We start from the raw sequence: 26914 nt of genomic DNA on the forward strand, positions 1-26914 counted from the left end.
GCTTAGCCTTGAGAAGGTGTATGAATATATTTTTTTTTAATTATTCAAATTCAGAAAACAACTTTTTGGGGATTTTTTTCAAATAAATTCAATCAAATACAATTATGCAGTTACATAATCTTTTTGTAGTAGATTGCAGTATTTTGACCTTAAGATTTAGTATTCTTTTTTCCCTCTGTATTCCATTCTAATCCTATCATTACAATAAGCTTTTTCATATATAAAGTTATAAAACACTTGAAAAATGGGGGAAACAGGCAGAAATGAATTGTCCAGTGCCAGGGAAATAGGAATTCCAGACTATTGGTCCCATCAGATGTTGGAACAGTCAGTAAACAATTGCCTATAGGCCTCCAAGAATAGACAAGATGGAAATACCAAAGATCAACTTAAAAACCCCTGCACAGTAAGGAAGAAAGGACATCCCACAAATGCCACACCATTCTCACCTAACACAAACTGCAGCTTCCTCCCTTGGCTTCCAAAGACTACATATTAGAGTGTCCTGAGAAAGAATATTCCTAGTCTCCCACAAGAGTCTCAACAGGCAACCCACCAGGTTCTCCAACATAAGAGTCAAACAGATGCCCAGAAAACCTCCTCCTTTCTCATTTTTACAAAATAAGAGTTAACAGAAGCAACAGCAAGCAGAACTTTCAAGATAAATGAGGATGAGGCCCAGGATGCAAGTGTATCGAGCCCTTCTCTACAGAAGAGATGCCTGACCCTTTGGTAACTCATTTATCAAAAAAGCTGCTAAACCCCAGCTGGTGACTCTTCAACCTTCTCTTGCAATATGGATATGTCTGTCCTCAATTTAAGTGAGTAGATAAAGCCCCATCAAGCCAAGTGTTCCCTGCCCTGTAAAATGTTGAGGACCCCAGGCTCAGAATAAGGAAGACAACAGCAGTCTTGACAAGTCAGAAGATGCTTCAAGCTCCCATTCCCCAGGAAGTCACTGGAGCTCAGGAAATGAACCCTCCCCCAGCATTTCCTGCCTCAGCAAACCCTTCTGATCTGCTGCATTTTCAGATATCCCTAAGAACATCTTCTGCTCAAATAGGCATTTGTGGAAAAGGAAGGTTGCAGCCAGAAACAAGGTGGAGAAGGGTAGAGAGAGGAGATGAGCAAAATAAAGGGGGAAAGGAGACCTTCTAAGTTGTGGCAATCCTAGCCATGAATTCTGGATGCCCTAAACAGCTACAACCACACCAGTCTTGCAGGAGCAAGCTGGAAAAGAATAGAAGAAATTTTTTACTGATGTGGAGATGCGGCCTGGAGAAAAGGGTGTGTTTGCTAGCCTCCAGGATGGTCATTAATGATCCTTGACACCTGGCATTCATGCCATTTGTGGTCTTCTCCCATAATGCATTGGATGTGACACACGTGATCAATACAATGCTGCAGAAATGACTGTGTGACGTATGAGGCTACATCATACAGCATCCTGAAGCTTCCTCACTGGTCTTTTAGACTGACCCTTCTCTAAAGGAATTAATCTACTATAACTTGAGGATATTCAACCAGCCCTGTAGAGAGGTCCATTTGGACAGCAACCAGCTTGTCAGCACCAAATTATTAGCTATTTCCAAAATGCCACCTTGGAAGATCTTCCATTCTCAGTCAATTGAACTCTAATACATGTGCTAAAAGATTTAGAGATTAAATCTAATGCTGTCTGCAATCTAGTTAAAATACATTAAAAAAGAAGACACGGTGGATGATAGAATGATGGAAAAGCCAGTATAATAAAACGTTACCAATGGAATCCAGGTAGCCAACTGCATAACTTCATTAGGGCTGCCACAACAAAGAACCAGAGACTGAGTAGCTTAAACAGCAGTAATTAATTTTCTCAAACCTCTGGAGGCTAGAGGAAGGTACCAGCAAGGTTGTTTTCTCCTGAGTCCTCTCTCTTTGTCTTGCAGATGACCTCCCTCTGGCTGCCTTATCACATGGTCATCCCTCTGTGACTGCATGGCCCTGGTGTCTCTCGACATGTATGTACTAATCTCCTGTAACAAGGAGACAAATCAGGTTGGATTAGGGCCCGCTCTAATGGCTTCTTTTTACCTTCTCTACCCCTTTAAAGGCACAGCTCCAACTTTATAGTTAGATTATGAGGTTTTAGGGATTTTGTCTTCAAAAGATAATGTGTGTTGGGGAGGGGTGTGGGGACACACAGTAAAATCTATAACATGAATGTTTACTGTAAAACTATTTCATATTATATCAATGCTTGAGAAATTTTCATAAGAAAGTGAGTGTAGATAGTATGCTAAATTAGAAAAGAAAAATAAAGTGTTACATAAAATGAAGCCATGTAGCTGGTCTACTGAAACAACTTACATTTTTAAATGTAAATGTTCTTGAGGCACCCAAGGGACACACATTTTATATATAATCTCAGAGAAAAGGTGGACTTTTCAAAGCATAGCATAAAGCAAGAAGAAACAAAAACCAATACATTTGATTTTATTTATAAAAGTCTTCATGGCAACAAGAGCTACAAAGAAAACACACACATTCACATAAATGAGGAAAATGTTGGCAACATCACAAAGCCTAATTTATTAGCAATAAAGAACTTTTACCAGCTGAAGGAAAAGAACAACAAACCATTGACAAAATGGGCAAATGCCAAGGACAAAAGGTTCATAGGAAAGAAATACTTTTCTTAATATAAGAGAATTTCCAAATCCATTTCTGAGAAGAAAAATATGAAGTAAAACATAGAGATTCCTTTTTCGTGTATCATACTGGAAACTTTTTTAAAGTTTAATGTAATAGCCACAATGTTGGCAATGTATATTCTGATACAGCAATGAAAGGAAGTGAATTTGAACAACCTCTGCTCACATACAAGCACCTGACCAGACAGAGAAAGCCTGGACCATCCAGGTTTGAACACCTTGTTGTGTCCACACTGATGTCCACCAGCAGGGACTGAACCACGTGGGGTTAGGGAGCGGATGTAGCATCCGACTTGCACTAAGCTTGTGGGATTCAATACGTGCAGAAGGCCATTGAGAGTGACAGTGACCAATGATGTGGGAGTCTGGGAAAATTCCTCCATCATCTAAAACCAAGAAATGAATGCAAACTGGATGCCTACACAGGGTCATTTGCGCCTTCCAACACCAACACAAGGCTCTATCATTTCAGGTTCTTAGCTGTGTGTAATAGAGGGTTGTTGTTGTTGTTGTTGTTGTTAAATCTCTCCTGTAGCATTTAGGAGGACAGGAAATTGGGCTCAGAGCCCCACTGAGGTAGATTCTATTAGCTGTTGCTTTGTTTCAAGTTTCTTGTTTCTATGTCCAGATTCAGAGTCTGTATGAGTACATCTGATTGCAGAAGTGCAGTGGGGAGGCTGCAAATGGAAGCATCTGTTATTTTCAGGGAAGATTGTGTTATTTCTTCCGAAGACCATTAAGTGGGGAAACTCCTAAAACATAAGATAGAGATTCAGGAGCTGAGAAACTGAAAGGTGGATGATAGGTTCTAGAGAGCCCTGCATACTTTAACTTATACAAAGAGGAAGCACTGGAGACCATGCGTGCCATCTGCCCTGGGATTTCCACTCGAATGTGCTGTGCTTAGTCGCTCAGTTGTGTCTGACTCTTTGTGAACCCATGGACTGTAGCCTACCAGGCTCCTCTGTCCGTGGGGATTCTCCAGGCAAGAACACTGGAATGGGTTGCCATGCCCTCCTCCAGGGGATCTCCCAACTCAAGGATTGAATTCAGGTCTCCTGTATTGCAGGCAGATGTTTTACACTCTGAGCCACCAGGGAAGCCCTTCTACTCTAATATTTTATTTTATAGTTGTTGATGCCACAAAGCATGTTCGACTCAACAGTCAGCTAGATGACCACAGGGAGTTGCCGTCTAGGTGAAAGCAGACGCCAGCTTCAAAGGCCCCTAGTAGGTGTTTTGTCAAGGATCCTACTGAGAAGAGTTGGCATTTTAAGCAGATCTAAGAGGACTGGATGGCAGTGAATAAGACAGAACAGGAGACATTGATCTTGGTCCAGAGAAGGTGAAAGTGGAACCAGCAAAACATGGACTACAGCAGCTTAAATGATGGATAAACAAAATGTGATATATCCATACATTGTATATTGTTCACTCAGAAAAGACATAAAGGGACAAACACTGAAGTATGGTTGAACCTTGAAGACATTAGGCTAAGTGAAAGAAGCTAGTCAAAAATAATCCAATATTATATGATTGCATTTATATGAAATGTTAAATAGAGCAAATCTGTAGAGACAGAAAGTGGATTAGTGATTGCTTAAGGCTGGAGGTGGGAGGAAGAAGTGACACTCTGTTTCTTTTTGTTTTTTGTTTCTTCATAGATATTCTCAGTACATTGACATCATTTTTCTTTATTTTCTTTTTTTAAAAATGTAAATGAAATATTTATTTCAACTAAACAGCAAAGAATGTCAGACTACATATAAAAGTCATATTCAACTATATGCTACCTGTAAAAGATGCATTTTTTCTGTTTTTTTCTTTTTAATTTGTTTTTTTAAATTGAAGGATAATTGCTTTACAGGATTTTGTTGTTTTCTGTCAAACTTCAACATGAATCAGCCATAGGTATACATATATCCCCTCCTTTTTGAACCTCCCTTCCATCTCCCTCCCCATCCCACTCCTCTAGGTTGATACAGAGCCCTTGTTTGAGTTTCCTGAGCCTCACAGCAAATTCCTGTTGGCTATCTATTTTACATATGGCAATGTAAGTTTCCACGTTACTCTTTCCCTACATCTCACCCTCTCCCCAGGTCCATGAGTCTATTCTCTATGTTTGTTTCTCCATTGCTGCCCTGTAAATAAGTTCTTCAGTACTATTCTAGATTCTGTATATATGTGTTAGAATATGATATTTATCTTTCTCTTTCTGACTCACTTCACTCTATATAATAGGTTCTAGGTTCATCCACCTCATCAGAACTGACTCAAATGTGTTCCTTTTTATGGCTGAGTAATATTCCATTGTGTTTATGTACCAAAACTTCTTTATCTACTCATCTGTCGAAGGACATCTGGGTTGCTTCCATGTTCTAGATATTGCAAATAGTGCTGCAATGAACAATGGGATACTTGTGTCTTTTTCAATTTTGATTTCCTCACGGTATATGCCTAGGAGTGGGATTACTGGGTCATATGGTGGTTTATTCCTAGTTAAGGAATCTTCATACCATCTTCCATAATGGCTCTATCAATTTACATTCCCACCAATAGTGCAAGACCATTCCCTTTTCTCCACACCTCCTCCAGCATTTACTGTTTGTAGACTTTTTGATGATGGCCATTCTGACTGGTGTGAGGTGATACCTCATTGTGGTTTTGATTTGCATTTCTCTAATAATGAGTGATGTTGAGCATCTTTTCAGGTGTTCATTAGCTGTCTGCACATCTTCTTTGGAGAAATGTCTGCTTAGGTCTTTTTCCCATATTTTGATTGGGTTGTTTATTTATCTGGTATTGAGTTGTATGAGCTGCCTGTATGGTTTGGAAACTAATCCTTTGTTAGTTGTTTCACTTGCTATTATTTTCTTCCATTATGAGGGTTGTCTTTTCCTTTACTGTGCAAAAGTGTATAAATTTAATCACGTCCCACTTGTGTTCAGTTGAGTTCAGTCTCTCAGTCATGTCCGACAGTTTGTGACCCCATGACCGCAGCATGTCAGGCCTCCCTGTCCATCACCAACTCTCGGAGTTCACCCAAACCCATGTCCACCGAGTCGGTGATGCCATCCAACCATCTCATCCTCTGTCGGCCCCTGCTCCTCCTGCCCCCAATCCCTCCCAGCATCAGGGTCTTTTCCAGTGAGTCAGCTCATCTCATCAGATGGCCAAAGTGTTGGAGTTTCAGCTTCAGTATCAGTCCTTCCAATGAACACCCAGGACTGATCTCCTTTAGGATGGACTGGTTGGATCTCCTTGTAGTCCAAGGGACTCTCAAGAGTCTTCTCCAACACCACAGTTCAAAAGCATCAATTCTTCGGTGCTCAGCTCTTTTTATAGTCCAACTCTTACATCCATACATGATCACTGGAAAAACCATAGCCTTGATCAGACGGACCTCTGTTTGTTGGCAAAGTAATGTCTCTGCTTTTCAATATGCTGTCTAGGTTGGTCATAACTTCCCTTCCAAGGAGTAAGTGTCTTTTAATTTCATGGCTGCAATCACCATCTGTAGTGATTTTGGAGCCCAGAAAAATAAAGTCAGCTACTGTTTCCACTGTTTCCCCATCTATTTGCCATGAAGTGATGGGATCATATGCCGTGATCTTAGTTTTCTGAATGTTGAGTTTTAAGCCAACTTTTTCACTCTCCTCTTTCACTTTCATCAAGAGGCTCTTTAGTTCTTCTTCACTTTCTGCCATAAGGGTGGTGTCATCTGCATATCTGAGGTTATTGATATTTCTCCTGGCAATCTTGACTCCAGCTTGTGCTTCCTCCAGCCCAGCTTTTCTCATGATGTACTCTGCATAGAAGTTAAATAAGAAGGGTGACAATATACAGCCTTGACGTACTCCTTTTCCTATTTGGAACCAGTCTGTTGTTCCATGTCCAGTTCTAACTGTTGCTTCCTGACCTGCAGGTCCCACTTGTGTACTTTGTTTAAAATTTCCATTACTCTAGGAGGTGGTCATAGAGGATCTTGCTTTTATTTATGTCATTGAATGTTCTGCCTATGTTTTCGTCTAAGAGTTTTATAGTTTCTGCTCTTACATTTAGGTCTTTAATCCATTTTCAGTTTATCTTTGTGTATGGTGTTAGGAAGTATTCTAATTTCATTCTTTTACATGTAGCTGTCCAGTTTCCCAGCACCATTTATTGAAGAGGCTATCTTTGCCCCATTTTATATTCTTGCCCCCTTTGTCAAAAATAAGTTACCCATAGGTGCATGGGTTTATTTCTGGGCTTTCTGTCTTGTTCCATTGGTCTATAGTTCTGTTTTTGTGCCAGTACCATATTGTCTTGATGACTATAGCTTTGTAGTATAATCTGAAGTCAGAAAGGTTGATTCCTGCAGCTCCATTCTTCTTTCTCAAGACTGCTTTGGCTATCCGGAGTCTTTTGTGTTTCCATATGAATTGTGAAATTTTTGATTCTAGTTCTGTGAAAAATGCCATTGGTAATTTGATCGGGATCTCATTGAATCTGTAGATTATGTTTGGCAGTATAGTCATTTTCACAATATTGATTCTTCCTACCCAGGAACATGGAATATCTCTCCATCTGTTTATGTCATCTTTGATTTCTTTCATTAGTGTCTTATAAGTTTCTGGGTACAGTTCTTTTGTCTCCCTCATCCTTACGTAAATTTATTCCTAGATATTTAATTCTTTTTAATTATTTTTGTTGCAGTGGTGAATGAGATTTATCCCTTAATTTCTCTTTCTGATTTTTCATTGTTAGCATGCAAGTGATTTCTGTGTATTGATTTTGTATCCTGCAGCTTTGCTAAATTCACTGATTAGCTCTAGTAATTTTCTGATACTACCTTTAGGGTTTTCTATATACAGTATCATGACATCTGCAAACAGTGAGAGCCTTTACTTCTTTTCTGATCTGGATTCCTTTTCTTTCTTTTTCTTCTCTGATTGCTGAAGCTGGGACTTCCAGAACTATGTTGAACAACAGAGATGAAAGTGGACACCCTTGTCTTGTTCCTGATCTTAGGGGGAATGCTTTCAGTTTTTCACCATTGAGAATAATATTTGCTGTAGGCTTATCATATATGGCCTTTACTATGTTGAGGTAGGTTCCTTCCATTTCCATTTGTGGAAGAGTGTTCATCATAAATCGGTGCTGAATTTTGTCAAAGGCTTTTTCAGCATTTATTGAGATGATCATATGATTTTTATCTTTCAACTTGTTAATATGGTGTATCACATTGATTTTTGCATATATATTAAAGAATCCTTGCATTCCTGGAGTAAACCCAACTTGATTATGGTATATGAGCTTTTTGATGTGTTGCTGAATTCTGTTTGCTAAAATTTTGTTGAGGATTTTTGCTTCTATGTTCATCAGTGGTATTGGCCTGTAGCTTTCTTTTTTTGTGCTTTCTTTGTCTGGTTTTGGTATCATGGTGATGGTGGCCTCGTAGAATGAGTTTGGAAGTGTTCCTTCCTCTGAAATTTTTTGAAAGAGTTTTAGAAGGATAGGCATTAGCTCTTCTCTAAAAGTTTGATAGAATTCTCTTGTGAAGACAGTTGGTCCTGGGTTTTTGGTTTTTGGGAGATTTTTGATCACAGCTTCAGTTTCAGTGCTATAATTGGGTTGTTCATAATTTCTATTTGTTCCTGATTCATTCTTGGAAGATTGAACTTTTCTAAGAATCTGTCCATTTCTTCCAGGTTATCCATTTTATTGCCATATAGTTGTTCATAATAGTCCCTTATAATCCTTTATATTTCTGCATTGTTGTAACATCTCCTTTTTCATTTCTAATTTTGTTCATTTGATTCTTCTCTCTTTTTTCCCTGATGAGTCTGGCTAAGTTTGTCAAATTTTTTTATCTGCTCAAAAAACAAGCTTTTAGTTTTATTAATTTTTACTATTTTTTAAATTTCTTTTTCATTTATTTCTGCTTGGATCTTTATGATTTCTTTCCCTCTACTAATTTTGGGTTTGTTTTTTTTTTTTTGTTTTTCTTTTTCCAGTTGTTTTAGATGTAAAGTTAGGTTTTCTATTCAATGTTTTTCTTTTTTCTTCAGATAGGATGATATTGCTTTAAACTTCCCTCTTTTGCTGCATACCAAATATTTTGAGTTGTCATGGTTTCATTTTCATTTGTTTCTAGAAATGTTTTTTATTTCCCTTTTGATTTCTTCAGTAACCCACGGGTTATTTAGAAATGTGTTGTTTAATCTCCATGTGTTTGTGTTTCTTACAGTTTTTTTTCCATGTAATTTATACCTAGTGTCATAGCATTGTGGTTGGAGAAGATGCTTGATATTATTTCAATTCTCTTAAGTTTACTGAGGTTTGATTTGTGACCCAAGAAATGGTCTATCCTGGAGAATGTTTCATGTGCACTTGAGAAGAAGGTGTATTCTTCTTCATTTGGTTGGAATATCCTGAAGATATCAATAAGATCCTTCTCATCTAGTATATCATTTAAGACTTGTGTTTCCTTGTTAATTTTCTGCTTTGATGATCTGTCCATTGGTGTGAGTGGGGGGTTAAAGTCACCTACTATTATTGTGTTGATGTCAATATCTCCTTTTTTGTCTGTTAGTGTTTGTCTTATGTATTGAGGTGCTCCTATGTTGAGTGCATAGATATTTACAATTGTTACATCTTCCTCTTGAATTGACCCCTTGATCATTATGTAGTGCTCTTCTCCTGTAATCTTCCTTATTTTAAGGTCTATTTTGTCTGATATGAGGATTGCCACTACAGCTTTCTTTTGCTTTCCATTTGCATGGGAATATATTTTCCCATCCTCTCACTTTCAGTCTATACATGTCTTGAGGTCTGAAGTGGGTTTCTTGTAGACAGCATATATATGGGTCTTGTTTTTGTATCCATTCAGCCAGTCTGTGTCTTTTGGTTGGAGCATTTAACCCACTATCATTTAAAGTAATTATTGATATATATGTTCCTATTGCCATTTTCTTAATTGTTTGGGGTTGATTTGGTAGATCTTTTTCCTTCTTTTGTATTTCTTGACTATATATGCCCCTTTAACATTTGTTGTAAAGCTGGTTTGGTGGTGCTGAATTCTCTTAACTTTTGCTCGTCTGAAAAGCTTTTTATTTCTCCATCAATTTTGAATGAGATCCTAGCCGGGAATAGTAATTTTCATTGTAGATTTTCCCCTTTCAGTACTTTAAATATATCCTGCCATTCTTTTCTGGCCTGCAGAATTTCTGCTGAAAGATCAGCTGTTAAGCATATGGGGTTTCCCATGTGAGTTACTTGTTGCTTCTCCCTTGCTGCTTTTAATATCTTTCTTTGTGCTTAGTCTTTGTTAGTTTCATTAGTATGTGTCTTGGTGTGCTTCTCCTTGGGTTTATCCTGTATGGGACTCTTTGTGCCTCCTGGACTTGACTGACTATCCTTTTCCATGTTGATGAAATTTTCTACTATCTCTTCAAAATTTTTCTTATACCCTTACTTTTTCTCTTCTTCTAGGACCCCTATAATTTGAATGTTGGTGCATTTGATATTGTCCCTGAGGTCTCTAAGTCTATCCTCAGTTCTTTTCATTCTGTTTACTTTATTCTGCTCTTCTGAAGCTATTTTCACCATTTTATCTTCCAGCTCACTGATTTGTTCTTCTGCTTCAGATATTCTACTATTAATTTCTTTAGAGCATTTTTTTAATTTCAGTAATTGTGTTGCTTGTCTCTGTATGTTTATTCTTTAATTCTTCCAGGTCTCTATTAATTGATTCTTGCATTTTATCCATTTTGTTTTCAAGATTTTTGATCATCTTCACTCTCATTATTCTGAATTCTTTTTCAGGTAATTTGCCTATTTCCTCTTCATTTATTTGGACTTCTGTCTTTCTAGTTTGTTCCTTCATTTGTGTAGTATTTCACTGCCTTTTCATTATTTTTTTTTAACTTATTTTGGGTTTTTTTTTGGATTTATTTTTTTTCCATTTATTTTTATTAGTTGGAGGCTAATTACTTTACAACACTGCAGTGGTTTTTGTCATACATTGAAATGAATTAGCCATGGGTTTACATGTATTCCCCATCCCGGTCCCCCCTCCCACCTCCCTCCCCTCCTGACTCATTGGAAAAGACCCTGATGCTGGGAGAGATTGAGGGCAGGAGGAGAAGGGGATGACAGATGATGAGATGGTTGGATGGCATCACCAACTCAATGGACATAGGTTTGGGTGGACTCTGGGACTTGATGATGGACAGGGAGGCCTGGCATGCTGCGGTTCATGAGGTCCCAAAGAGTCAGACATGACTGAGTGACTGAACTGAACTGAACTCCCCTCCAGGAATCAGATGGGCTCCAAGGTGTGAGAGCTACAACAGATGACTGTATTATTTCTCCTTTTCTCTCCTACACTGAGTATCTGCCCCTCCCTAGTACCTTCCTCACAGCCCCCTTCACATCCTTGTTCCTTAGGGTATAAATTAGAGGATTAAGCATAGGGGTAACTATGGTATAAAAAAGGGCTACAAACTTTCCCTCACTCGCAGAATAACTGTGCATGGGTTGGAGGTATGTATAGATGGCTGAGCCATAAAAAAGGGAAACCACCAAGAGATGGGACCCACAAGTCCCAAAAGCCTTTCTTCTCCCAGCCACTGACCTGACTTTCAGCACTGTCTGAACAATGTATACATAGGAGCCTAGAATAAGTACTGCAGGAACAACCAAGATTATGGCTCGAGCCACAAACATCTTGGTCTCTGTCCCTTCTGTGTCCTCACAAGCCAGCTTCAGGAGAACAGTCATCTCACAGAAGAAGTGATTCAGGAGATGGAGACCACAGAGAGGCATAGCCATCATGAGGCCTGTCTGAACCAGAGAGTTCACGAAGCCGCCTACCCAGGAGGCAATAGCCAGGGTCTGGCAGAGGTGGGGGTGCATCATGGCTGTGTAGTGGAGTGGATGACAGACAGCAGCATAGCGGTCAAAGGCCATCACCACTAGGAGCACACATTCAGTGGAGCCTAGGGCAAGGGAGCTGAAGAGCTGGACCACACACCCTTCATAGCTGATGGTCCGGTCAAGTCCATGAAGGTTGATCAGAAGCTGGGGCACAGTGCTGGTGGTATAGCAGAGGTCCAGGAAGGAAAGATGTCTAAGAAAGAAGTACATGGGCGTGTGCAATTGAGGTTCTAGGAGGGAAAGAGTGATGATGGTGGTGTTGCCAAAGATAGTTAAGGAGTAGAAAATTGAAATAAAGACAAAAAGGATGGGCTCCAGTTGAGACCAATCTGAGAAGCCCATTAAAATGAAGCCATCTCTAAAACTGGTGTTGAAACTTCCCATGGCTTTTTGCCTGTTCAAATAGCAGAAGACAATGTAATGACTCTTATGAAGGATTTAAAAATTATTTCACAATTTTCCCTAGATAATCCTAACTCATTCATTGTATCATCTGTTTTGCTATTCAGCTCCATTCTGTCCAGTCTTCTACTTTGAGAGTGAAGACTACTAGACTAAGAATGATGTGGCCTTCATTTGAACTCCAGTCCTGTCATGTGCTTGCTATATGATTTCAGCCAGGCCACTCAATCCTTTGGACCTGATGTTTCCTTGTCTGAAAGCAGAGACAATTTGTCAAAAAGAATCAAGAAAAGTGTAGATCCATCCTTTGGGGAAAAGAAAAATTAGCAACAAGTATGCTTCTTGTGATGAGTTATGATGCCTAGAATAATTTCCCCCTTCTCCAACTGATAAATATATCCATCAAATCCCCATAGCATAAATATAAATAAAATTTTAATTGGTCAAAAAATGACAATGATCGTAAGGTACAGACTTCTCCCATCTTCCTATTTACTGTTGATCATATTTCCTTTTGGAAACTTCTTCTCCACTGGCTTCCATAAATACACATTCTCCTCCTTGTCAACTCAATGTATTCTCCATTGATGATGTCTCTTCTTTCAATAAGGTCTTAAATATTGTCATTCCCTGGAAACTTTACCTGGCTCTTGCCTCACCCTATACACTTTTTCTGGTGATCTCACTCATGGCTTCAGTTGCCAATAATGACCTCCAAGTATTGGTTTGCAGCCAAGATTCCTCTTCAGAACTTCAAAATCAAGTATATCTCTTCTTTCTGGACATTGCTACTCAGATAATCCATAGGCATGTCAAGTTTAGCATGTTCAAGTCTCATATCTTCCCTCCAAATATGCTTTTGTTGCATTCCCTTACTTGGTAAGTGATAGCCTCTTCCCCCTAAAAAAATTTTGCGGTTATCTCAGATCTCTCCTCACCCCATCCTAAAATTGATTGTTCAATATGTCCTATTGAATCTATAGCCTAAATATATTTTACTTCTTTTTCCTTTTCATCTTATTTTTTCAATGACTTGATTGATGGCTCAATATTTCCATAGTGTTCCAAAATATCTCATTTAGAGACTATTTATGAATCAACTCCTAACACTATCGTCAGAATGACTTTCTTAAATTGTAAATAAGATCGTTGTCTCTTCACAGCTCAGAATTCTTGAATCATGCTGCTCTTTAGTATCAGGAGACTACCCAAATGCCTTAGAATACTCTATGTAATTCTTTCTGATCAACTATGTTTTTCAAATGGTCACCATAATATAGTGCAATAGACTTGAAAGTCCGTAGTCAGGTTCCTACAGATCAGCTCTATCACCAACCCACTGTGCCTATGCTACCTGTTCTGGAAATTTTACTTCTGTGAGTCTCAACCTACTTAGCTTTAAAATAGAGAAAATAACTTATTTCATAGGATTTTGATTGGTATTAAAAGGTATGATACAGTCTGTGAGCTGCAAAGACTATTCCATTCACATTTTTAACACTTGTTGTTCTCAACCACTAATTTTTAAGTTGTATGAAACTAGGTCTGATTTTATTCACCATTTTGCCTCTATCTTTCAGTGAGGTTCCTGGTGAACAAAAGGTTTTCAACAACTGTTGTTGAATGAATCAACAAATGCATTTCCAAAGTTTGTGTCATACTTAGTGAACATAAATGTTCCAGAAATATACGTTTCCTGGGCAACACAAAAGAATTAATTTATCTGCAACGTGGCAAAGGTTTAACAATTCCTGCTTTGTCGTCATGTAGTGCAGAGGTTTTTAACGACTTCTGCTCTGTATTTTGTCAAGGATTTCTATGATGGCAGAGAGATAATTATATTTGCAATTGAGTAAAAGTTGTAAAACACAAGTAACATGATGTATGATAAAACCATAATTCAAAGGGATCTCACAATGATGAAACAAGGAGCTCTAAACGAATAGATAAGATAATAAGATAGTATTGACCTTGGCTTCAAAACCTGAAACAAATGTTAAATGGAGGAGATTAAATGTGATAGCTGTTCACTAAAAAGGTAGAAAACAAAGATGATGTAGGAGTATCCCGACCAAAAACAATGCAAGCCAACAGTGCCCACTTGATTGCTGAATTTTACCAAATTTGAGCTCAGACTAGATAAAGATCCAGTCTAGACTTTGGCCTTTCTAGCTTGGAAGGAAACCTAAAAGTCATTTCCACAAATGTCCTTGCACCATTTGATGCATGACTGCCATGGTATCTCAGACCCAGAACTTTTTTTTAACGAAGCTCCTGCCTCATTTATGGCATCACTTATGGCCTTTTGCTTTTTTATTCCCTCCTGTCAGTTCCTTACTCCTATCTCTATGTGTCTTGGATTTCTTGATATGTCATGTCAACTATTTTCTTACTAATATTCTTAATTTATTATCTCTTTGACCCATGCACCCAGTTTTGGAAGAATGCAATTCTCTATAGACTAAACTCAGGCTAATAAATCCTGCTAAAAAGAATAATTCAAATGCCCATCTCAATGCTACTAAAAATTTGCAGCCTTTCTAATGCACCATTAACGTCCCTCTCTCTACTGTCTCTTCTCCAACAGAAATGACATCTGATCAAGCCTCTCTAATTTAAAAAGCCTCTTTTCACCCTGTGTCCCCTTCTAGTTACTGCCCTCTTTTCTCCTCCTTCATAGATTAGTTTATTAAAAGAGTCGTCTATGTTCAATGTTTCAACTACTTCCTTCCATTTATCCTTCAACCCACTGCAATAGTTAGAGGTTTTATCCTCACAAGTCTTTATGAGAAAATTCAGGGACATTGTCAGTTCTTATCTTTGTCTCAGCGTTTTATGTGTTGACTACTGTCTCCTTCTATATGAAAATTCTGCCTTTGCTTTCCTGGATGTCTTTCTACTTCTCTGCCCATGCCTTAATCTCTTAGGTATAATCCTATTTTTCTGTGCATTTCTTACATGTTGGCATTCCTCCTCAAGGTCCCACCCTGGGTCTTCTTCTTCTTTTTTTTAACCACTTTGCTGATGGTTCCCGGAAAATGCCATCCACCCAGGCTTGAATCAATGGTAATAACACCCAAGTATATCTCTCCATCCCCTGATCTCTGTTCTGAACTTCAAACTGCTTTAGTTTAGTTTAGCCATATTCATGCTGTGAATCTTCCCTTGGATGTCCCCTAAGCACTTGAAACTCAACAATGTCTAATACTGAACTCATCATAAGAATAAAACTGGTTCTTATCCTGTGTGTTCCATCTCAGGAATGGGCACTACCAAGCTACATAGCTTGCCAAACTAGAAGACTAGTTGTCAGTCTCTATACCCTCATGTTGGATTCAGATTACAGCTTAGATTTCACTTCTTCTAAGACAGCAGTTCTCAACCAGGTCAGTTTTACCCCTCAGGGGACATTTTTAGTTGATACAATTGGCATCTAGTTGATTGAGACCAAAGATGCGGCTAAATGTCCTACGATGCACAGGTCATCAACACACACACACACACACACACACACACACACACACATACACAAGACCCTGTAAAGTGTTGTACCTTCTCATATACAATTTAGCACATTCCACTTCAGTTTCTGATTTAATCATTCCTCTATCAGATCACATTAGAGCTTACAGAGGTCAGAGCTCTATCTATCCTGATCACAATTACACTTTTAATGCCTTGAGCAGTGATGAGTACATAAGTCCGCAATAATTAAATTCCTGATGCCTGCAGGCATTCACTTGCACCATATTTAACAAGTACTTAGAAAGACCTGAAGTCTTACTGCAGTTTCAGCCTTACTTAAAAAGTGAGATGCAGTAGTTCTGTTCTCTTGGGATCCGGTACATTTTATCTGAAATCTGATGTGACGAGAGAAAGAATCAATGTTTACATAGCCTCCAAATCAAAGTTTTTATATCCTTACTTCATCCTGTTAACCTTCCTCTGACCAACCGTGGCCTTGGCACCTGCCTGACCTCTTGTGAGCTGCCTTCCTAAGGGGATATTTCCTGCTTCCTAACCCTTAGAGCCCTACTGGGAATGAGCTGGTTTCCCAGAACTACAGCATACGTGTCATCTCAAGTATCACATTAAACCTTTCACTAGGCTAATGCCAGTGACCCCCTTTATTCAGCACAACTCATCACACATTGGTCACATATTCACCACTCAGGAACCAGTTCAACATTCCCATCCCTCACGGAGCTTCACTTCTCCACTCTCTCTGGCCTCAGTGGCTGGGATCTGTTTCATGCTCAAATCTGGTTGGTACTTATGAAAAGAAAAACTATACTTACTCACAAACTCCTGGGAGTCTTTTCCATCTTTCAATAACAGTAACAAGTTATTCCTCACATTGACCTAAGGTTGGGACCCTGGTAGATCCCACACATTACTCCTAGTCTTACATCTCAAAACCCAGGTGGGCTTGACCATAATGCAAGCCCTGTTCTGTTCAAACTGACTCATGGATTCGGCATCACAGAGCCTTCATGCGAAAAGTCCCAGTGTGTACAACTGAGGATAGGGAAAGTCTCATTAAGGGAGCACACAGAGCAAATACAAACCTTCTTCCAACTGACAATCCTCCAAATATTGAAGAAATAATCATGATATGCACACTTTTCTGGATTCTATGTTCCTTAAGTGAAGGTGATAGCTTCCAAATATCCATTTCCTTTCATACTTCCCAAATCTATCATTCCAGTAAAAGAAGAAAATGATATTAGGCTGATTTAACTAGTTCCTAAAAACATGTATTTTCATCCCATCCATATCTAGGTTTTAACAAATTACCCTTGTGCAACTTCGCATTTAAATAAAAGTGCAATACCCAATACTCTGCCCTGGCCAGATAGAATTTTGAGTATTTTGCAAGCTCAAGGGATTAAAACCTTGAAAAAATCCATAGAACCTAAGGGCAGTAAAATTAGTAAGGCACTGAAAATATCCTGCATGAGAAAAAGAGGTTTTATTGTGCTTTTCAGATTAGAAAAGAGTTCACTTAAAGACAAGCATGATAGCATGTATACATGTTCAAAGATCTATCTTATGGAAAAGGTATTGAATTTGCTTTGTACTCGTCCAAAGGCAGAAGTATAACCAACTGGTGGAACTTACCCTGTGGCTGTGACTTCCTGACACTGTGGCTCAATAGAAAGAAAAGCTTGGGGGAAGAAAATGAAGCGGTCTAAAAATACACTGCCTGGAAATGTAGTGATTTCCTTGTCACTTGAGAGCTTCCTCATTCAGCGGCTGAAAGTTGACATTTCAGAATGTTGTAAAAATGTTCCTGCACTAACTGGAAGATTGAGTTAGACGATCTGACCCAGACGATCTAACCCAGTTCTGATTTATATTTTTCTAATCTTAAATTATGTTGAAAATTTTTTTACTCTTATTCTTAATTTCCTGGGCACACACAAAGCATTTTGATATCTGCATATGAGACTGTTGATTTTCTACAGTACATATATCAAATTTTGTTCTTATCTTTGTGTTTGTGTCTGAGTGTACATGCATCTGTGTATGTGCATTATCACTATAAATAATGATAGTTATTATTAATTAATGAGAACAGAATTATTATTAATTATGAGAATATTAGTTATTAATGAGAACAGAAATCATGTTTATAGTTTTTATTCAGCAGCATGCAGTAATACATCCTTAATGCCAATACACTAATTTAACAATGCTACAGTGGAGCCAGATTCAAACCAGAAAATTTAATCTTCTATTCTAGACAAAAAAAAAAAAAGAGAAAGAGATCCCACAAATTCCTTCCTAACCTTCATTGTTAGAATATCCATCCTTAAATATGAACCTAATCTAATTTCATTTCCTCCTAGTATACCTGCATAATAGCTCTCTTGTTCATTTTTGGAAGATTAAATTATCAAACCTTATTAGATACTAAAACATCTTTCTACGCATGCTCCGTCCCATAGTATTACTTGGCCATTCTCTTATCCTGACCTCACTACTCTCACACACAAATCCCATCTCATCCCACAAGTCTGTGCAGTGATCTTCAAGACTCTTTTATTAAATACTCAATAATAGCCCACCAACATTTTCTCTTATAAGGTCAGAAAACCATAGTTAGAGTCCAGTCTGTTTAATTCACACTCAAAGGTTGAATTAACAAATTGCTTTTTTCAATTCTGTTTCCCTACACAGAACACTGTCTCCAAATAGGTGGGATTCTGTCTTGTTGTCTACTCCAAGAAGACTTCCTTGATTTCTCTTCAACAACTCTGACCATGCCTCTATACTTTGTCTCCGCCTCTGATGTACACAGTTTACTTTATGTATTATAGCCATTGATATTATAGGATTTGAGTATTAGAAGGGACTTTAAAATTATTTTAAGCCAAACCTTATACTTTATATAAAGAAACTGAAAGCCTTATCAATGTTCAATGATTTCCCTAAGTTTATGCAGTTATAAGAGATGCAGGTGAGACTATTTTACCTGCTGTGTGTAGTGGGTGAGAAGGTAAAGAGGTAAAGATTCTATCAGTGATAAAATAAGTTTTAAAATGAATTTAGTACCTCTATATCCTGAAACCTAGGACCCAACACAATGGAACTCAATACTAATTGCCTAATGGAATATTTCCAGAGTTATATGAATTTTAATTGTAAAGCCAAAGGAGTTCAGTACTCACCCAGAGATCTTGGGAAGACAACTACTGCATTTACTTCTCTCAGTTCTTTGGATTCTAAGGTGATGTGAGACACATTTAAGACTGGTGGCATCTAGAGATCACCAGCCCAGGTTGGGTGCATGAGACAAGTGCACGGGCCTGGTGCACTGGGAAGACCCAGAGGGATCGGGTGGAGGGGGAGGTGGGAGGGGGGACCGGGATGGGGAATACATGTAAATCCATGGCTAATTCATTTCAATGTATGACAAAAACTACTGTAATGATGTAAAGTAATTAGCCTCCAACTAATAAAAAAAAAAAAAAAAAAAAAAAGACTGGTGGCATCTAGAGATGTCTGAAGAAGATGCGTTCCACTTTGATCTTAACTTAGTCTGTGAGATGGAGGGGTGAGGTCAGAGTCCCTTTGGTAGAGAACTGATGATTGCATATGTTTCCTCCCTGAGCAGGGCACATATGCCAGGAGCTGGGAATACCCTCCCACTGTATCCCACTTGCTTACCCTCACCGACTCAGATCAGGAGGGAGCTGGTGTATGATCAGACTTTCTCCTGACTGCAAGGCTGAGTGCACCAATTCTGCCCCATGGGCACTGCCAAGTTCTCCTGAGAGCAATGAAGAGAGAACTGTTACCAGGTGAGACCTTGGAGAACTTTGGGCCCCAATGTGGCAATTATGATCAACTCACTGGTGCTTCATGATTTGCCTTGAAATTCTCAATTCTCTCTATCCCCCTTACGCTGCCCCAACCAAACTGATCTACATAGTGTCCTCAGAGTGTACCTTCTCACTTGGCTCATGATACTTGGATTCTCCAGACTTCTCCTATTTTGACCCAAATGCTACCTGCCCCTTACCACTCAGACTAAGTTCCACGTCTCACTTGAAGTTTACTGTGTTCACCGCATACCCCAGATCTTTTCCTCCCTTGGACTCCTCAAAGAATGCTCACATATTCTCATTTATGCACATCATCCATCCAATTAAATATATATTTCCTTAATGACAAATTTATTGTTTTACATTTCTCTCTCATACATAATATTTAAAGTATTAGTATTTAGCTTCTTATATTCAGCTTTAATACACAAATTTTAAAATAAAATGTATTCATTATTAATTCATTCAAATAAGCAATTAACCGTGTTCTAGATACTGTGGTAAATAAGAAATTCAGCAATGAAAATTATTTGTGTTTATTTAAGGCATCATAACATAATGTAGAGAAAATTTCTCTGCCATGACTAGCTTTGGGATCTTGAAAAGCTTTCTTATAGAAAGTAGCATGGTCATTGCCAGGTGGGGGTGGGCAGAAATGGATAAATGTTGTCAAAGAGTACAAATTTCTCAGTATAAGATGAATAATTTGTGGGAACCTAGTGTGCAGTATGTTGACTATAGTTAACAATACTATATTACATACTTGAAAGTTGCTAAGAGAATGGATGTTAACAATTCTCACTACCCACATAAAATGGTAACTACATATGGTGATAGATGTGTTAACTAACCTTATTGTTGTAATCATTCCACAACATATACGTATATCGAATTATCATGTTGTACACCTTAAACTTACACAATGTTCTATGCCAACTATATCTCAATAAAACTGAGATATAGTTTTTGAGATATACTGGAAAACAATTTTTAAAAGATTTCTTGATGCACTTAAGCCTCAGTTTCCCCGTGAGTTGTTGTTCAGTTGCTAAATTGTGTCTGACTCTGAGACCCCATGGACTGTAAAATGACAGGTTTCCCATCCTTCACTATCTCCCAGAGTTTGCTCAAATATTGGTCCATTGAGTCAGTGATGTTATCCAACCATCTCATCCTCTGCTGCCCCCTTCTCCTTTTGCCTTTACTCTTTCTCAGCATTAGGGTCTCTTCCAGTGAGTCAGCTCTTTGCATCAGGTGGCCAAATTATTGGAGCTTCAGCTTCAGCATCAGTCCTAATGAATATTCAAGGCTGAAGTCTTTTAGGATTGACTGGTTTGATCTTCTTGCAGTCCCAGGGATTCTCAAGAGTCTTTTCCTGCACCAAAATTCAAAAGCATCAGTTCTTTGGTGTTCAGTCTTCTTTACGGACCAACTCTCACAACCGTACATGACTACTGAAAAACCCATAGCCTTGACTATACAGACCTTTGTCAGAAAAGTGATGTCTGTGCTTTTTAATATGCTGTCTAGGCTTGTCATAACTTCCCTTCCAAGGAGCAAGTTTCTTTTAATTTCATGGCTACAGTCAGAGTCTCCATTGATTTTGGAGTCTCAGAAAATAAAAGCTGTTGGTGTTATTAATATGACCTATCCTGTAGCACCATTTGTGGATTAGTGATACATTGTAAACACAGTGCCAGCCTATGGTAGACATTCATTCAACGGTACGTGCTCAATCACCCAGTCGTGTCCCATTCTCTGTGGCCCCATGGACTGTAGCTCACAGGCTCCTCTGTCCATGAAATTTTCCAGGCAAGAGTACTGGAGCAGGTTACCATTTCCTACTCAAGGGCAGCTGCCCGACCCAAGGATCAAACTTGTGTCTTTTGCATCTCCTGCATTAGCAGGAGGATTCCTCACTATTAGTGCCACCTGCGAAACATTACTGTAATACAAACACTTGTTCTGTGCCTTCTCTTTGTCTGAAACAAAAGCAGAAGACGACTGTACTTGAGTCTACTGTCTAACACAAGACAGTAGACTGTACCACATAAAATAATTTTAGTATCACATAAAATAATTGCAATCTGAGTTATAAGTGCAATACTCTCTCCCTTCACTCAGAGAGCTTAACATCATTTAGGGAAACATTAAAATATTTAAACACTATTACTTTACTGAGCATCATTTTACTATTAGTTAATAGGTATTAGTGTCAAAAAAACTATGTTGTTGCTGTTGTTGTTGTTGTTCAGCTACCCAGTTGTGTCCGACTCTTTGTGACCCCATGGACTGCAGCACACCAGGCCTCTCTGTCCCTCACCATCTCCTGAAGTTTGCCCAAGTTCATGTCCATTGCATTGGTGATGTCATCCAGCCATCTCCTCCTCTGAAGCCCTCTTCTCCATCTGCCCTCAATCTTTTTCAGTTTCAGGGACTTTTCTAATGAGTCAGCTGTACAATTACATACAATTGTACAAATGTACAAAATATACTATGTATAATTATGGAAGAGATTACTTTCTGAGTAGATGGGGAAAGTCTTCTTAGATAACTATCCATGAAAGAAAAAAAAAAAACAGCTAAAACATATACAGCTTTACTATTTGCCAAACACTATTCTAAGCACTCCACGTATTAACCCAATTAGTCTTCCCAGTAACCTTGCATGGTAGTTACCACTCTCACTGTTATTCTGCAGAAGATGCTGTGGCACAGAGGGTTCAAGTTATACAGCCATCCCATGGCAGTGGGAGAATATAAATCTAGGTGTAAATGAGGAAAGCAGGTATCTGGTGATAAAAATAGTGAAAAAAATGAAAGTGTTTGTCACTCAGTCACGTCCATCTCTTTGCCATCCCATGGACTGTAACCTGCCAGGCTCCTCAGTCCATGGAACTCTCCAGGAAAAGAATACTGGAATGGATAGCCATTCCCTTCTCCATAGGATCTTCCTGATCAAGGTATCAAACCCAGGCCTCCTGAATTGCTGGCAGATTCTTTGCCATCTGAGATACCAGGGAAGCCCCAATATACATAGTGTTCTCCTGTAAAGAGCAGGGGTTGGGTGAGGGGGGAAAGAGAGAAAGAGATATCTACATATGTCCATATTAGTTGTCATTGTTTAGTCGCTCAGTTGTGTCCAACTCTTTGCAACCCCATGGACTGCAGCACGCAAGGCTTCCCTGTCCTTCAGCATCTCCCAGAGCCTTCTCAAACTCATGTCCATTGAGTTGGTGATGCCATTCAACCATCTCATCCTCTGTTGACCCCTTCTCCTCTGGCCTTTAATCTTTCCTAGCAGGTATACAAAGAATTGGAGCTTCAACTTCAGCACCATTCCTTCCAATGAATATTCATGATTTTTAGTTTCTTTAGAATTGACAGGTTTGCTCTTCTTGCAGTACAAGAGACTTTCAAAAGTGTCCAACACCATGTTTGTAAGGTTATGCAAATGTGAAGAAAAATGTGAAAAGATTCATCCCAAACTGATCGTGATTATGCTGCTTAGTAGAAGGATGTTGCATATGATAATCAAAGTAGAGGAATACTGATAGATTTTTCTTCTTTAGACAACAGAATTTTATTTGCTTCAGTTAGCATATATTACTTTTAACATCTTTGTGCCTGCTCAGTCACTTCAGCTGTGTCAGACCTGAAACCCTATGGATCATAGCCCACCAGACTCCTCTCTGTCCATGGGATTCTCCAGGCAAGAATCTTCCCAACCCAGGGATCAAAGTCGCATCTCTTAAGCCTCCTGCATTGCATGTGGATTCTTTACCGCTGAGACACCAGGGAAGTCCTTTAAAATCTTTCAGTTCAGTTCAGTTCAGTCTCTTAGTCGTGTCCGACTCTTTGCGACCCCATGAACTGCAGCACGCCAGGCCTCCCTGTCCATCACCAACTCCCAGAGTTCACCCAGACCCGTGTCCATTGAATCGGTGATGCCATCCAACCATCTCATCATCTGTCATCCCCTTCTCCTCCTGCCCTCAATCTTTCCCAGCATCAGGGTCTTCTCAAATGAATCAGCTATAATTTACATATCATACAATCCAACCAATTAAAGTGTATAATTCAGTGGCTTTTCACACATTTCACACATAAAATGTTGTGCATCCAACATTTTAGAACATTTTCATTAGTCCAAAAAGAAAATTCATGCCCATTTGTTATCACTCCCTGTTATTATCTTCTGCCCCAGGCAAGCACTGATATATTTCTTTATATACAGATTTGCCTTTTCTGAAAATTTCATATAGATGGAATCCTAAAATATGTAATCTTTTCTCTGTCTAGCTTCTTTCCCTTAGTATCATGCATTCAAGGTTTGTACATGGCATATATCAGCACTTTATTCTTTTTTTAGGGCTGAATAACTTTCCACTGACTGTATAGATATGCCACACAATCTACTAAATATATGTAGCAATGAAGATAAATATAAATGAGTGAGCAAAAACAGGTCTCTGGAGATGATTCTCTGCTAAGGGGAAGGGTATGTGGAGTTTATTCATTTTAATTGCTATATAGAATTTCATGGTATAAACAACACCGTTTAATCACTAATTTCGAAGAATGAACTATTGTGTCAAATATTTTGCTACATCAAACAGTGAGGCAGAGAGCATATATGTTCATAACTCTTGTGCCTGGCTGCAGAAATTTCTCTAGATACTTATCACAGCATAAAATTCCGAGTCATAGGAGATGATGATCATCAACATCAAAAGGTATTCCCAAATTGCATTTTTAAGGAGTTTATTTTATTTCCATCTTTATAAAAACCTTTAAATGTTTCCTCATCAGATGGATATAAAATTGCATTTCATTGTCATTTTAATTTACACTTTATTGATTATTATTAAAGTTGAGCATCTTCTTGCATGTCATTGTCTGTTCAATTTGCTTCAGGATTTATCTGCAAATATATATTCCCCATTTTATTAGGATATTGGAACTTGTCTGAAAAAAATCACAGGATGCATTTTATATTTTCCATAATAATTTTATGTTAGTTATGTACATTACAAAAGTCTCCTAATCTCTATTTTGATTTCTCACTTTATTTATGAGGCACATGTGCACACATATTCAAGTACATATGCCTTTAATACCAATTCTTTTTTGTCTTAATATGTATATTTTATTGAAGCATAATTGACTTACAATATTTCAGGCACACAGCAAGGTGATTCAGTTATACATACACATGTATACTATTTTTGAAATTATTTTCCATCATAGGTTATTACAAGATATTGACTATAGTTTCCTGTGCTGTACAGTAAGTCTTTGTTGCTTGCTGCATACCTACTTTTTAAATTAGAAATCTAGCATTCTACTCATACTAAGTCAAATAAGTGGAATAAAAATGTCATAAATTTTTTAGTTAAGCAAAAATTTATAAGTTTTCTAAAATATATATTGTATATATTATTTACATAAGTATACAAAAGCTTTTCTACCTCACTTGATAAAGGCTAGAGAAAGAACATTAAAAAAAGAGATGAAGAAATTGGAAAACATAAACTAAATTAAATGGGAGCACTGAATATGAAATAGAAAAAGTGAAATAAACTAGGTAAAAGTAAAAGATCATCATATAGTCCAGCTGTTTTTAAACACGGTTACTCATTAGAAACATATCTGGAGTTCTGGAGAGAAAAAGCAATACCTGGGGGCAAAAATTTGTATTTTTCAAAATATTTTAAGACAATTCTGATATGCATCTGGATTTTAAAAAGTGATTACACGTTTTTCTATTAAACTGTAGTTTTGATGATATAGAGTTCTATTATTTTTCTGTTGACCAATCATGATACGATGGTATTAAGTGAGTAATAGTTACATAATCACAATAGTGAAAGATTTTTATCAGTTTTTGCAATCAATAGCCAGAAAAAATGTAAAAGATAATTATAATTACAAGCCATAATGGGAACATAATTAACTTAACAATAAAAATAATTAAATATGATTGGGGGGGTGGTCAAGCAGAGTGATGCAGTAAGGGAAAGTGCATGCATGCGCATGTTTTCATCCCCCCACCTGGTCTATGTCTTTTGGTTGAGGCATTCAATCCATATACATTTAAGGTAATTATTGATATGTATGGTCTTATTATCATTTAATTGTTTTGGCTTTATTTTCTGTACGTCTTTTCCTTGTCTTGTATTTCCTGCCTAGAGAAGTTCCTTTAACATTTGTTGTAAAGCTGGTTTGGTGGTGCTGAATTCTCTTAATTTTTCTTGTCTGGAAAGTTTTTGATTCCTCCATCAAATCTGAATGAGAGTCTTGCTGGGTAGAGTATTCTTGGTTGTAGGTTCTTCCCTTTCATCATTTAAAATATATTGTGCCATTCCTTTCTGGTTTGAGCATTTCTGTTGATAAATCAGCTGATGCCTGATGGGAGTTCCTTGTATGTTATTTGTCATTTTTCCCTTTTTGCTTTTAATATTTTATCTTTGTCTCTAATTTTTGTCAGTATGATTGCTATGTGTCTTGGTGTGCTCCTCCTTGGAGTTATCTTACCTGGGACTCTGTGCTTCTTGGATTTGGTTATTTCTTTTCCCACATTAGGGAAGTTTTCAGCTATTATCTCTTCAAATATTTTACTGGGTCCTTTCTCTCCTCTCCTTCTGGGACCCCTATAAGGCAAATGTTGGTGTGTTTAATATTGCCCCACAGGTCTCTTGGGCTGTCTTCATTTCTTTTCATTCTTTTGTTTATATTCTGTTCTGTGGCAGTGATTTCCACCATTCTGTCCTCCAGGCCATGTACCTGTTCTTCTCCCTCAGTTATTCTGCTATTGATCTCTTCTAGTGTATTATTCATGTCTGTTTGTTTGTTCCTTAGTTCTTGTAGATTTTTGGTAGCCAGTTCTTGTATTTTCCAATCTTTGCCTCCATTATCTTCCCAAGATCCTGAATCATCTTCACTATCATTATTCTGAATTATTTTTCTGGAAGGTTGCCTATCTTCACTTCATTTCATTGTTTTTCTGGGATTTTATCTTGTCCTTTCATCTGGGACATAACTTTCTGCTTTTTACACAATTAACCTTTTGTAATAAGGTTTTTGTTTTAGGTGCTGTGGGACTGTGCTGCTTCTTTCTTCTTCTGTCTGCCTTCTGATGGATGAGGCAAAGAAGCTTGTGTAAGCTTCTTGATTGGAGGGACTGGTGGTGGGAAAAACTGGATCTTGCTCTGGTGAGCAGGGCCTTGCTCAGTAAAGCTTTAATCCAATTATCTGCTCATGAAAGAGATAGTTCTGTCATTTTTGAGAATGCACCTAAGTACTGCATTTCCAAATCTTTTGTTGACTATGAGGGCTACTCCATTTTTTGTAAGGGATTCTTGCCCACAGTAGTAGATAAATTGGTCATCCGAATTAAATTTGCCCATTCCTGTCCATTTTAGTTCACTGATTCCTAAAATGTCAATGATTACTCTTGCCATCTACTGCTTGACCACGTCTAATTTATGTTGATTCATGAACCTAACATTCCATGTTCCTATGCCATTTTGTTCTTTACAGAATTGGACTTTACTTTCACCACCAGAC

The 26914-nt window shown here is 38.1% G+C and overlaps 2 protein-coding genes across 2 annotated transcripts in view; both read right to left on the reverse strand.

Moving 5' to 3' along the window:
* The window catches only part of LOC139034369 (olfactory receptor 7A17-like), an 82952-nt gene that overhangs the window by 19527 nt on the left and 36511 nt on the right, over positions 1-26914 (reverse strand). The gene's annotated exons all lie outside the window — the stretch shown is intronic.
* LOC110146149 (olfactory receptor 2Y1) lies at positions 11058-11996 on the reverse strand. The gene has a single exon (XM_020906834.2). The coding sequence runs from the start codon at positions 11994-11996 to the stop codon at positions 11058-11060; it is 939 nt and encodes a 312-aa protein (XP_020762493.1).

Source organism: Odocoileus virginianus, chromosome 3 (assembly GCF_023699985.2).
Source record: "Odocoileus virginianus isolate 20LAN1187 ecotype Illinois chromosome 3, Ovbor_1.2, whole genome shotgun sequence".
NCBI lineage: Eukaryota > Metazoa > Chordata > Mammalia > Artiodactyla > Cervidae > Odocoileus > Odocoileus virginianus.

What these genes read in the sequence shown, in the direction of transcription:
- LOC110146149 (XM_020906834.2), bottom strand. Translation starts at nt 11,996, where the DNA reads ATGGGAAGTTTCAACACCAGTTTTAGAGATGGCTTCATTTTAATGGGC.